General features: G+C 36.3%; 1 protein-coding gene across 2 annotated transcripts in view; it reads left to right on the top strand.

Annotated features, from left to right (window-relative positions):
• Positions 1–966: 966 nt before the first annotated feature.
• ppp2r5a (protein phosphatase 2, regulatory subunit B', alpha isoform) overlaps positions 967–13,201 on the top strand; it is a 30,196-nt gene continuing 17,961 nt past the window's right edge. For both annotated transcript variants that reach the window (XM_087804940.1, XM_087804941.1), the window contains exons 1-2: positions 967–1,892; positions 9,951–10,147. In XM_087804940.1, coding sequence (XP_087661066.1) covers positions 1,745–1,892; positions 9,951–10,147 — 345 coding nt within the window. In that variant the 5' untranslated portion in view covers positions 967–1,744. The remainder of the gene's footprint in view (positions 1,893–9,950; positions 10,148–13,201) is intronic.

Genomic DNA, 13,201 nt, shown 5'->3' with positions numbered 1-13,201 from the left:
CCTCAGTCATCGAAGGTATCTTGCAGGATGACAGAATGAATGCTGCCATCTAGATGCTCACTATGAAAAATAAGAATTGACATAAATTGGACTGTTAAAGCATAAAAACTATGGTAACACACATAATTTGCAAGGAAAAACTGAAACGTAGTAACATTTTAGTAATCGATACAACGCTTGTCGAATATCATGTTAAAGAACATTGCAATATATCGCCATATCGATATTTTCGTTATACCTACTAAAAGTTCCTTCATTTATTTCATTCCAATTGCTAATTTTATTGAATATCATGAGACAGGAGTTGGGAGTAAGTGACGTTTTTATTTGTTTAGGCTTTTCCTTGATTTTCTGGAACTCCTGTTGTGTTATCAGTTTTTATCTTGATCTTTAAAGTATATACTTTTTTGAATATTGTTTAGATTGTTTAAGCGCTTTGTGACCCTGGTCTGGAAAAGCGCTATACAAATACAAATTACTTACTTACTTACAAATTCTTATCTGTCTTTTGCATGTTTTGGACTCTCGGAGGAAACTGAAGGAAGCAGGGATTAAAATTCATGTTAAAACCAGAGGTGCCTCATGCTAGTGGACGCAGTGACGCTACAACCGTCACAATAAGTAAAAATAGAAATGTAAGGATGAATTTATTAAAGTTTTTATTGTGTTCTTGTCTTTTTATTTTTCAATATGCTTTATTTATATATCATAAATTGATGTATATGTTTTATAAATAACTCCATTAATAACTAGATTTGATCGTTTATGAACATTTGCAGTTGGAACCAAAGTCTGCAACGTCACGCATTTGTTTTTACATGTCACATGGTCAGGCACATCAGCCGTGACCGACGATTGGTCGAAAAAGTTTTTCACTTCCTACATCTCCGCGCTGCGATTGGCTGCTCCAGCCGTCAATCAGTGACGCACAGCTGTCAGGCTCAGTACTGTGGCGTCGAGCCGAGCCGAGCGCACAACGACGGGACGACTGGACTGGTGTTGCTGCTGCTACTGCTTCGTTTTCCGTCGGAGATAAAAAAAAAAAAACAACACCTTAAAACGAAATCCATCCTCGAAAACGATCGAGCGTGAACGAGAGGAGTGAGAGGGGCGAGGCAGGTGGATCGGAACACTTGCACGGTGGAAACGTTTCACTCCGAACTTAAGTCGAACCTGAACTCGAGTGGAAATACACGAACAAGAAGACGGCGAAAAGGGCGACACACTGGACGTGTTCGCTCGCAGCGACACGGAATTCAAAAGCCCAGGGTTGTGTAGTTTCGTCTCGAGCGACGCTGGAAATGGTTTAAAACGACACATTTCTTCGAGAGCTCATTTTTTTTTGTGTCAAGCTAAGCTACTAGCTAACGTTAGCACTTCGCTACGACCTACAACTTTGTTTTGATGATGCCCGGAACATGATCAGCAACAGGTCGCTCTTTTTAACGTCATAAAATCGCGACAAGCACGTAGGAAAAATAGTAACTAGTTTGTTTATTTGATCACTGTTTTTTTTTTAGTTGTATCTATTTTCCCTTCCAATGGTGTCGTCTGTGGATTTAGATTTTTCCCAAAACCCACCGAGGATGTTGGAAAATGAGGAATAGAAGATTTGGACCAGAGAAGAACCGAGTCCGGTATTTTCATTCTGATGTGAACGCGCGAGGAAAACCTGTCACAACGAGAGCTTTGATTTGATACGAGTGTGAAAAAAAAAAAGTCTCCACGGGGTTCATGCATCAAAATGTCGGCCATCTACGAATCTGAGAAAGTGGACGGGTTCACGAGAAAGTCCGTGAGGAAGGCCCAGAAGCAGAGGAAGCCTCAGGGATCATCCCAGTTTCGCACCCAGAGCGCCCCAGTGGAGCTGTCGCCGCTGCCGCAGCTCAAAGGTAAGAGGATGACCATGACTGAAATAGTCTGACCTTCATGGCCTACCTGTAGGAGTGCATGGAGACACATTCTCTTGCGTACATTTAATCTGGAAGCGGCGTGGGAAACCTTCAACAAGACACCTATAGGACAATTACATAATGTAGGACATAAATAAAAATAATAAAAACATTTCACCACCTCAAGTATAATGAAGGTGTCATTTGGTGTAAATCACCAAATAAAATTGAATTTTCATTCAGGATTAAAATGTGCCCAATTCACTATTAGACATAATTTTTATTATTCAATTGGAGATTTATAGAATGTAAAATATAAAAAAATATCTTGATCTACAAATTGTTACGGGATGGTACGTTTCTCCCCCGGGACTAACTATATTAATAAACTGTTCAGTTTAAATTTCCTACTATTTACATCACAGTATAGAACGCATGTATAGTATAGATGTTATTTCTATCTATATCTAGCCATCAGTGAGACTATTTGGCAAGAACAAACTTGTCATTTTTCAGCAGAAGCATGTACTGATGTCTGATTTATCACGTACCACATAGAGGTGTTTAAAAAATATCAATATGGCGATATATCGCGATATTGTATCCATATTCAACAGCACTGTATTGATTCCCCCTCCCCCATTTATTTTATGATTTATAGTTCAATTAAGTGTGTTTACGATAAACATTTGTTAATTTACAATTAACATCTTAATAGAACATCTAAATTAAACTTTCGTTACTAGAGGGCAGCAGTCAGCACGTTCCTCTGCAGCTAAAGGAACATTGAAATCCCAGAAAATTGACTGAGGACAAGAGGATACAGTTGACTCCGTCAGATTTTATAGATGATATTGTGGTTTCAAAACAAATGGAAGCAGTTAAGACTAAGTCAAGTGTCATGTGGTCTGTAAATCCTGCAACACCAGAGTCTATTTCTTGACAATACTACAAATATATACTTGTTACTACAGTATTGCAATATATCTTATTGTTGCCTCTGTATCGCGATATGTTTCGCCATATCCTCGCCATATCCTCGCCAATACACACCCCTAGTATCGTGTATATATTCTGTCCAATATAACTGAAAGATTGAAATAATTTAAAAGTGTTTGGTACATGAAAAGTAACAAATAAAGTATATGGTTCTGTGCAGACTGGCAGATGTTATTAAATATCCTGGTTGACCAATAACTATGACAGCTGTTTGTCCAGCCACTGTCACCTGCCACTTTCAGAATCTAAAACTTTATTGCCACTGTTGAAAACACAACATTTTTTTTGTGGTGTCGGTACAGAATAAAAGAATGAAATAAGATAAAACGCAAAATAATCAATAGGAGAAAAAGAACAAGCACCAAGGCAGTCATTTACTTTCAGTCAGCTGATTCAGAAATCAAATCCTTTTCTGCACATGCTACCTTGTGACAGGCCTATGCCACTTTTCGGTCCCAGTGTAATGATGTGTGAGCCGTCATTTTTCACGAGTGACTCGTGAAGACCAGTGACAACCTTAAGAAGCAGAAGTTAGTGATCAGGTGTTAAAATGTTCCGCCCTTCTCTATGCATGAAGATTGTATTAGTTTGTGCCAGTGGACTTCCTAAATTTTAACTTCACTTATCACCAATTCAAAATAGATGTTTTTACTTTCAGTAGTTGGTTTGTTTTAACAAAGCTTTGGCGATTGAAAGGTCAGCAAGTTTTCATCAGATAAATGTCAGTTTGTGGCAAAACATGGGTGACCAGCATTGAAACCTGTCCAGTCAGGTGGTGTTGATGGTGTCGTACATGAGGGGCAGAGAAAAGTCGTGCCTTGATAAGGATATTTAAAACATTGTCTTGGATATCGTTCAAAATGATCTTCGTAAGATCGACATAATTATTTTCTGAAAAGAAGGCTTTTCAGTTTTTGTGTAGGTTCATTTTTTCAAGTTGTGAGAAGTGAAAAAAACAACAATCTACTCTTTAATGTCCTGTAACTTATTAATAGTGTGATAAGATAAATATCACAGAAATACTGACACTAAATAAAATGTAAGGCTCAGTCGTCAGAAATACTTGACTTTCTTGTTTCAAAGTAAACCAGATTTGATCAAAGAAAGTAAAGCAAATTTAAAATATTTTAACATTATTGTTTTTCCTTGAAACTGCCTGTGATTATGTTGCAGTTCATTAACACTTGTACTTCGGACTTGTTCTCTTTTTAAAAAAAAAACCTTCTCTGAGTAACTCGGTAACTGTTAATGTCACAGTCATAAAATGCGTCATACTCGGATTGATCTCATTCTACGGCCTGCTTTTTGAAATATCAGCAACTTTTGTTTCCTGTTTGCCATTTTTCATGTCAGTCATTAAAATGGTTTTCATTCAGTTCAGATGTCCAAAAACCAGAGCAGAAAAACCAATTTTCTCTTTGAATTAGGCTTGGATTTAAAACCTTAAAAGTGTTGGTTTACCGCTGAATAGAAGCACACAACCTTCCTACTCTAAAGATGGTATCATCTTTGTGAGTAACTATCACAATACAACCAGTATACTATATTCTCAGTGTCTTAGTAGTTCCTCACTTTAACAAAGATGGGAACAAATTATGAACAATGTTGTCACTGTAACATTCCAAATAATGAACTACTGTTCTCAAGTCAGATTTCTTATTTGTACTCGTCAAGCTGAAAATCATTTTTAGTATCTAAAGCTCAGTGACTTGTAATGAAACGCAACCATTCTTTCTGTTATATTGTTCTCACAAGTTTTGTTGACTTAATAAACAACGTTATGCTATGAGTTTTTTTTATTTGTGCGACTGAAAAATGTTCTGGCGTGTCTAAACTAGTTTTGCTCAGCAAGTCTTCTGAAATGTCAATCCCTTCACAGTAACTGATGCGTTTAGAGGTAAAATTGCTATCCTAACGGCAAATATACAAGCAATGGAAAATACAAATAAGACACACTTCTTCAATATGTGACAAATTTAGATATCTATTAAAAAAAAAACGATCATAAAGTAAGCAACATCAGACGAATGATAAGAAAACAACTCAAGGGTTGCCTTTATTTCTAGACAAAGGACTCTTATGCAGACATCAGCCGACACATCATCCGACTATTTTCACAGATGAATTGAGTTCTTTCATCCTTGAAACACCACCTGGGTTGCTGCTAGTAAAGTTTCTTAACCTTATAAAAGAAGTATTAGGAGCTTAACACGGAATTTAAGTATTTGCACTTTTCACTATCAAAGGATTGTGTATGGAATGAGGATGGGAATTTAAAAAAAACAACTGTGATTCTATACTGTTTGTTTTAGGGTTTTTTGAGTTTTGCCATGCAATAGTTTAGTAGTATTGACAAAAAGGACAAGTGCCTACAATAAGGTTAGTGATTCACTGCATTCTTCTTCACACTGAAACATACGTGCGAGGTAATAACAGACAGTCCATAGGTGTGAATGCAGTTTTTCTAGACTTGTTGTCGCCAATAGTACAGGTGACTGCTGTGTCACACCCAAAACCAATGTCCACCGGTATCGACTCCTATCATGGCATGGTTGAACGTTATTAGCAGGTAGTGATATGAATTCAGGATTATTTTGTACATTTAAATGTGTGAGCAACTAATGGCCACAAATAAATTTAGAAAATATTTGCTCTTTTTATGATTAATTGATGACTCTATGTGATAAACATTTACTCTGAATCTTAAACTAATGTTTCACAATGACATTTTATCTTTAGCATTCTACACAAGGAATTAGAAATATTCAACCAGAAAACCCAAGGTACATTTTTGTCAAATTTTGCCAAGAAGCTTCAAGATTTCAAAAACTGGGTCAGACCTTGAGAAAAGCTTGGACCGTGTCACATGTGGTACATTGGCAGTTACCAAGTCATAAACATCTTAATAATGTTTAGTCATTGAAGTTATATTTGTTTAAATAAGTCATCCATTTTTTGTCTCTTAAAAGAAATGGTAATAAATACTTATATCGTCTGTACATATTTTGCTTGTGGTCCCAAGAGACTCACCAGTTATAAAATCTGAATATTAAAATAAAATGATATGAAATAAATCATTTTCTTTTATAATTTATATATATTTTTTAAATGTCATGACTTGGTTATGCTAACTGATGTGTATATATTGCTTTCTATTTTATCTTCTATTTATTCATTCCATGTGTCTTTTGGCTTGATGGACCATCACCATAGCCACGATTTAAAATGTAGACCCTTTGGAAATATTATTGCCGGCTCAGAGTCGGGGTCTAGGGACTTAACTTATGGAGGCACCACCATCCATATAGTAAATGAAATATAGCTGAGGGGTCATCGTATACTTGTATAGGGGAATTAAACGGACAATGCAGGACCGAGGTTTCACGTGTGGAGGAACCTTAACCGTCGTTGCGTTTTAAACTTCATGGCCTGCTGGAAAGTACAAGGTCTCTCTGTATGGCGCAAGTTTAAGGTCACAAAAGACGGACTAAAGATGCTTCGTCCCTCCCGCCGTGGAGAGGTTGCGGCATTGATATCTCCTGGTGTGTGATAGACACTGAGGAGATGAGTCACTTGGAGACCAACATTGTTGCCATAGCAGCCAGAAGCCTTGAGAACAAGTCGGGGAAAATGGTTTACTTTCCAAATAGAGACGGCTTTCTATAGAGATATTTCTGTACCGAGAGTACAATTTTCAGCCCAGCCTCGATTTCCTTTTACATTTGCTCTTATACCTGCTGAGCAGTCGCATTGTGTTTGCGGCACAATCCTTTTGAAGACTGGGAGGTAAACTGTAGTTTAGTTGGGGGTGAAAGGGGGGGGGGGCATTTGTGGTTGAATTCAAGAAAATCCAGAATCTCCAGAAGTCTATTGTTGCACTTGTAAACAATACGGATAATTGCACATTGAGTTCTGTTCGTATAAAACGCTCGCCCAGCTACTCTATTGATGAATAAGTGCACACTGGGTTTTTTCCGTCTGGTCTGCCAACAGATGGCCAGTCGATATCTTCCTCAGTAGTTTAAATGTCTTTCGCTGGGATGTTTGTCAAGGTCATTTTTAAGTGTCTTTTCTATGGTTAAAATGGTCTTTTCTGTAGTTAGTATTGTGGCTAAAGATGAGGGTCAGCATCCGAGAATAATGTTTAAATTAAGTCAAACCCAGATTAAAGATCATTTTAGGTGGATTTATAAACAAATAAATCCATTGTCTTGATTTAAAAAATGCTTTAATTTTTATTATGAATTCTACCTTAATGACATTGAAGGTTTAATTTCCCTGTAGAACGTTGCATAGTTCTTTCCATTGTTATGTGTTGTGAACCTATTCTTGGAATGTGCACTCAAAACAAACGTGCCCTGAACACAAAACCACGCTTCCTTTGTGACCCTGCCCAACCAGTTCAGCTGCTGGAGAAGCACGCCAAAACTCTTTATCTTTTATTTCAAACTTGCGTACGCCTTTCGTCTCACCGATAATCTCGTAAATGGCTGCAGGAAGTAGTCTTCCTCAGGGGTCACCTGACCTGCATGCTGAGGTTTTGTGTCTTTCTGCTTGACTTTGCTTCTGGGAAGTGTTGTTGTATCTTTAACTGTGTACATAAAAACCATCATGATGGTAGAAACAAGATTGCTCTTTCAATGTCCACAATACAAACGTGTTCTTTAACGCTCACGTGTCTGGCCCAGACATTGTTGTGACGGATCCTCTTTTATCGGTTGTTTTTAATTCCTGTTAAAAAAAAAAAAAGGTTTGGTAAATTTAAATCGCTCTTTAAGTATTGACTTTTGGATTGATGTTCCCGTTTGCCGCAGGATAATGGATCAGTGTAGCTTTGGTTGCTAAAATGGAATATGTTGTGTAACTTCATACTGTTATTATCTCCTGCATTCTCTTTGTATTTGCCAAGTTCCAACAAGCATGTTTACTTTCTCTTTTGGCCACGCTCAAGACAGTTTCTACTACAGGTGTTGCTACCTTTTTATTTGTTTGTTTATTAAGTTGTTTATTTCCTGATAACTATTTTCTAAATCAGTCTCTTAATTTAGTTTAATGTATTTATTATTGTATTAATCATCATATTATTACATTTTTATGTTCTGTAAGACCACCACAGGAAACTCCTGTGTCGTGGTTACAACGCTGGCAATACATATTTTCTTATTATGATATGCGGTATATGCCAATTATTTAACTCTTAAACTACTAAACCATTAAATTATGTTATAATTATTGATGCTGTTAAATAGTTAGCGTAAATGCAACACTATTTTTCTCACTCTTTGTCCATGTTATCAGATCTTACGTTTTTTTACCAGTGGATTTCACTTTAATAGTTAACGTGTCATCACTTTATGAACTAGTTTCCGACTTGTATCTGCAGTTTAACCACCACTACCACTTTTATTCTATTTAAATGTATTACATTTGTATTATTATAAAGTATGTCCACTTGAATGCACAAGTCTCTTGTTTTATTTTTTTCATCCAATTTTATTTTATTTATAATTGTTTATTTTTACTGTCAGCACCACAACAAATACCTGTGTTTAAAATGCAGGTAAAGAACGTATTCTGATTCTGAAATAGTGACTCTTGGTAGAATTATATTGGTTCCGTCTGTGACTTCAGACATTAGACGAGACATTTGGAGAAACTCGTCAACTGGCGGTCCAGCGACGCGTCAACAGGTGGTGTAGAGTGGCATCTATATTTGCATAACCCCTATAACCTGGAGGTATCCTTTTCTCTGAGGGTTGTAAATCAGACGTGCACTCCTCTGGGCAACAAGCCTGTGCACAGCAGGTACAGAAAGTCACTGCACCGTGTCAATGCTATTTTGAAGCGCTGCCAGAGGCTGCTGATGCACTCGCAGGGGTCAAGTCTGACGGCTCTAATAACCCTGAATGCGCTCACCATCTAATCCATGAATAGCTTTATAATCAAAGCTGAAAGTGACTGGGTTTGTCTTTGTGTGCCAGAACACAAATGTGTGCTGTTGTCGTCTACGTGCCATGCATTGCTTCTGTTTAGTTATCACAGGTCAATGAAAATGCTGCATAGTTTATCAATATATTATTTAGGGACATAAGTGAATTTTGTCATTTTTGTCCAGCTCTTTCCTTTAATATATCCAAACAATTTGTTATTAGCAGATACATTTTACAAAACCAGTGCAATTTCTACCTGGCCCATTCTTTTAATATAAAAATCATCAAAGTAAGTTTTTAGGATATTCACCTTTTTTTTTTAGATGCATATGGCCTATATGTGTTGGCCTATAAATATTTAAACACTTAAAAAATCCCTATTAATGTTTAATAATATTTTTCTCGTGGGACAGGTTTAATTTATTTTGGTAAAAAATATTTGTTTGCCAAGCTAGCATGTTTGTCATTCAGTTTAAACAAAACTACAGTACAGGTGAAAAATAATTGATTCCAACAGTTCTTACGTCTATTGTGTGTATACGGCTGGTAAGATTATTTTAACTGACTCTATATTACTACTAAAAAGAGCTAACCATTCTTATTAAATTATGTTGGATCAAATGTCATCACCTTTAAAGAAGCAGTGTCTTTGCAATAGCCGGAACGCATGTGTTATAAAGTGGTATTCTCAACTACATGACAGGCATATATGTGGATTTTTAAATTTTAAAATATCTCTTTGTTACTATTAAATATAAATATATTAATATTCATAATAGAATTTAAAATATGTATTTAATACTATCAAGGGCATTATTTTATAGTGGAATTTAAAGGGGAAAAAAAAGTGAATGTTAAGTGTGCATTTGTTCAAGATTGCGAAAGACAGTTTAGTAATGGCTTCTATCTGAACGTTGGTAAATTATCCATGTTTTTAGTAAAACTGACTAAAGATTGTTGGATAAATGACATTGAAACATTATATAAAATGTTGTATTTGGCATCAAGTACTTCAAATGCTGCTTCAAACAAGAGGATCATTTTACGTGTATATTCTATTTTATAGTAGAACTTAAAATCGCTTAAAAATCTGTTTACTAACTGCGTGTTGTGTTTTGCGTGATTCCAGATGCGTCATCTACTGAGCAGCAGGAACTGTTCTCGCAGAAGCTCCAGCAGTGCTGCATGCTGTTTGATTTCGTGGACTCGGTCACAGACTTGAGGAGCAAGGAGATCAAGAGGGCCACCCTCAACGAACTGGTGGAATACGTGTCCACCAACAGAGGCGTCCTGGTGGAACCCACGTACCCAGAGATCACCAACATGGTGAGGATGCTCTCGCAGTCTTTGAAACTTTAATAACACTTGTCACTTTCAGACTTTTAGTTGACGGTTGTATTATTTCCATAGTGTCGCAGAGACTAATCAAAACATCACACAATATAAAACTCTACATTGTCTCCATTGTTTTTATTTTTGTAACAGATCAAAATGGCAATATTTGATCCAGGCAACAGTATTATACGACTGACTGATCGTTTATAACGGTGTGTATTATTTATTTCTAAATCAAATCTTCCAGTCATTATAACAAAGGTTCATTTTGGACGTATCAGAATAGTTGAGAGCTTTTATTGGAGCAAAGACTTATTTTAACTAAGCAAGTTTCAGAGTTTTCTTTTAGGTAGTCTGTGTTGCACATAATTTAGAATTATTATAGATATTTGCATCTAATAATATCAAACTTTATCTTCTATACTAGTATTGTCATAAATGATGGTTAGGTATTGACAACCACAAACATTTAGATCTTTTTTCATACAGCAGAGGGAAGTTTAGTGTTTTCTAAGTGCTGCTTTATTTGTTCTCACTATTTTTATACACCATTGATACGATTTAGATGTAAATAACTATTATATAAATCTATTCTGATAACAAATGCATGATGTTCACTGTGATAAAATTGTCATTGAATTAACGAGAAGGCAAATTAATAATAAGCATATTTTGTGTTTTGGTAAGTAAAGGTGAAATTTGTAGAAGCAGAACATATTAATTTAAATAACGTATTAATTTTAAGAAGCATACAGCATTCACCTGTTGCTTCGTTAACAAAAGAGGATCTGAAGGAAAACAAAAAAAATAAATTGATGATCAGACACTAAAAACTCCATACGGTGAACATTGATAGTTTCACTGAATTTCATAGAGATTATTTAAAAAAGGAGATTACAGTGTCTCCCACAATATAAAGCACATGACGGAAGTAAACGTAGGACTCGCATTGTCTCTGACTTTAAATGTGTCAAGAGTTAGGCACCTTCTAGATACTTAGCTTGTGTCATAAGTCGCTTTAAAGGATTGTCCAATGTTAATGTCCATGCATTGTACAGTGAAAGGTCAAATGATCAGCTAGTTCGTGGGGGTGAAAGCTGCGCTTGGCCCTTGACGGGTTACTGTATGTTTCTTAATGGTCCTTAGGATGTCAGTGTTAGTCAGCTGAACTTAACAGTTAATTCATCATATTACATCTTAATGTTTCTGGTCTATTTATGTTGAAAGGGTCAGTTGCCACACACTTACTGGAATCAGTTTCGCCAGAATATGATGTAGATCATCTCATTCTGAACAGCTGTGTTACAGATATGTACCCGAAGTCATCGTTTCCATCTCATTTTCCAGAAGCAGGGATTTTTATGAATTCTTAACAAATATCCGATTAGAACGTGTTGTATATCACCATTTGGTTGTAATACTTTACCAAAATATTTTGACTTAAGATGTTGCAATTTGTCGTCTCGGTTGAGTTTTGACCAAAGGTTGTGTCCATCTGCTACAGCTGGTCATATGCAAGTGGACAATTGAATTTCTTTCACAACGTCCTGTCAGTCGTAGATCACAATTAGTGTGTTTTCTCACCAGCTGAAGCAAATGCTGCTTATTTATAGCTGTTGTTTACATGCGAGAACGTCTCTTGCCACTCAGAACGGCAAAAGATCTGAGGAGAAGCGGAGTGTTCGTTGTCCTTGGAACTAAATCCAATTGCTTATTTTAAAGCCTTTAACGTGTGTTTACCTGAGATACCCTGGACTCGTGGACTCGAGAGGCGTAAAGAAGAAGAAGAAAAGACTATCTAATAAGAAATAATAACCGTCTACTACAGCTTAGTAGTACAGAATGTATACAAAGAAGGTTCTGTTCTTCTTAATCAAGTCCTTAAGCAAATTCCCAGCAGGCCTTGGGTCTCATCAACAGATCTGGAAATAAATGGATGTGCATGTGTGCAGAAACACAGAGCAGGAAGCTCTGCTAATTAAAGGTCGTCGTGTAGGAATTAACACTTCGGTTTCTACGGAACTGAACGCGGACATCTTTTAGAAGCCAAACCAACCCCCGGCAAATGTTCATCAGATAACGTACTGTAGATCTGGGTTGATGACTCCCACTGTACGATAGTGAGTCACGTCCAGAGTGAATCAATCCACGCTGGAGATTATTGTGACGAGATCCTCTGCTGCTGAGTCAGAGCTTTTGACCGATCGACGTCTGTGTAGGCAATAATCTATACCAGTATTTGATACTTTCTGCTCTAGAAACGACACGGTCATGAACTTTACCTGTGCCCCGTTAAAGTGGGGATCATTGTGAGGCCGTTTGTCGTCTTTAAATTATCATAATTGGTTGTAAATTTATATAGATTCTCCTTCTCCTGGAAAACTTCTACACAAGTCTAATTGCAACCTTTCTTCTCCCAGTATTCCAATTCAGTTTTTATCTTGTCTATTATCTATTTGTTGTGTTTTTTTCCCACTCTATGATATTCCTCCATATAAGTACATCGTGTCCAGTCTGAATCTGAGATCGTCTTGTGAGGTCTGATCTGATTTTCTCCCGAACATTTGTACTGTGGTGCAGTCGCACATAATCTTATACACCAGAGAATCTCATTTCACTCTCTACATTCCAACAGGGAAGTTATTATAAATGGTCTAAAAAACACCTTTCCAGCCAAACTCTTCAAGTTTATGAACGTGTTGTAAACAATTTACACTCCCAACACGATTGTATTTTAATTAAGTTGTTTATTTTTTCCTGTATTGCACTTTTCTTTCACGTTTATATATTAAATTGCTTTCTCTTTCTCCTTTTAATCTAAAGGCATGCATGAATTTTCATAATTGTATGCATATGATTTTCATGACGTGTATTTTATTATTAAAGATGGAGTTACTGTTTTCATGTTACGCTTTTTCCTCGTTTAATTATTTTACAATTTGATCTTAAATGAGTCTGAATAATTAAAAAAACAAAAAAAACAATTATGGCTTAACATATCACTTGCTGATTTAATTACACAAAAGCAGAAGCGTTTTTTTGTGA

The sequence above is a fragment of the Callionymus lyra genome, chromosome 13, assembly GCF_982586985.1.
Source record: "Callionymus lyra chromosome 13, fCalLyr1.hap1.1, whole genome shotgun sequence".
Lineage (NCBI taxonomy): Eukaryota > Metazoa > Chordata > Actinopteri > Syngnathiformes > Callionymidae > Callionymus > Callionymus lyra.
The sequence above is the reverse complement of the archived record's forward strand: the minus strand, read 5'-3'. Positions and strand labels throughout refer to the sequence as shown.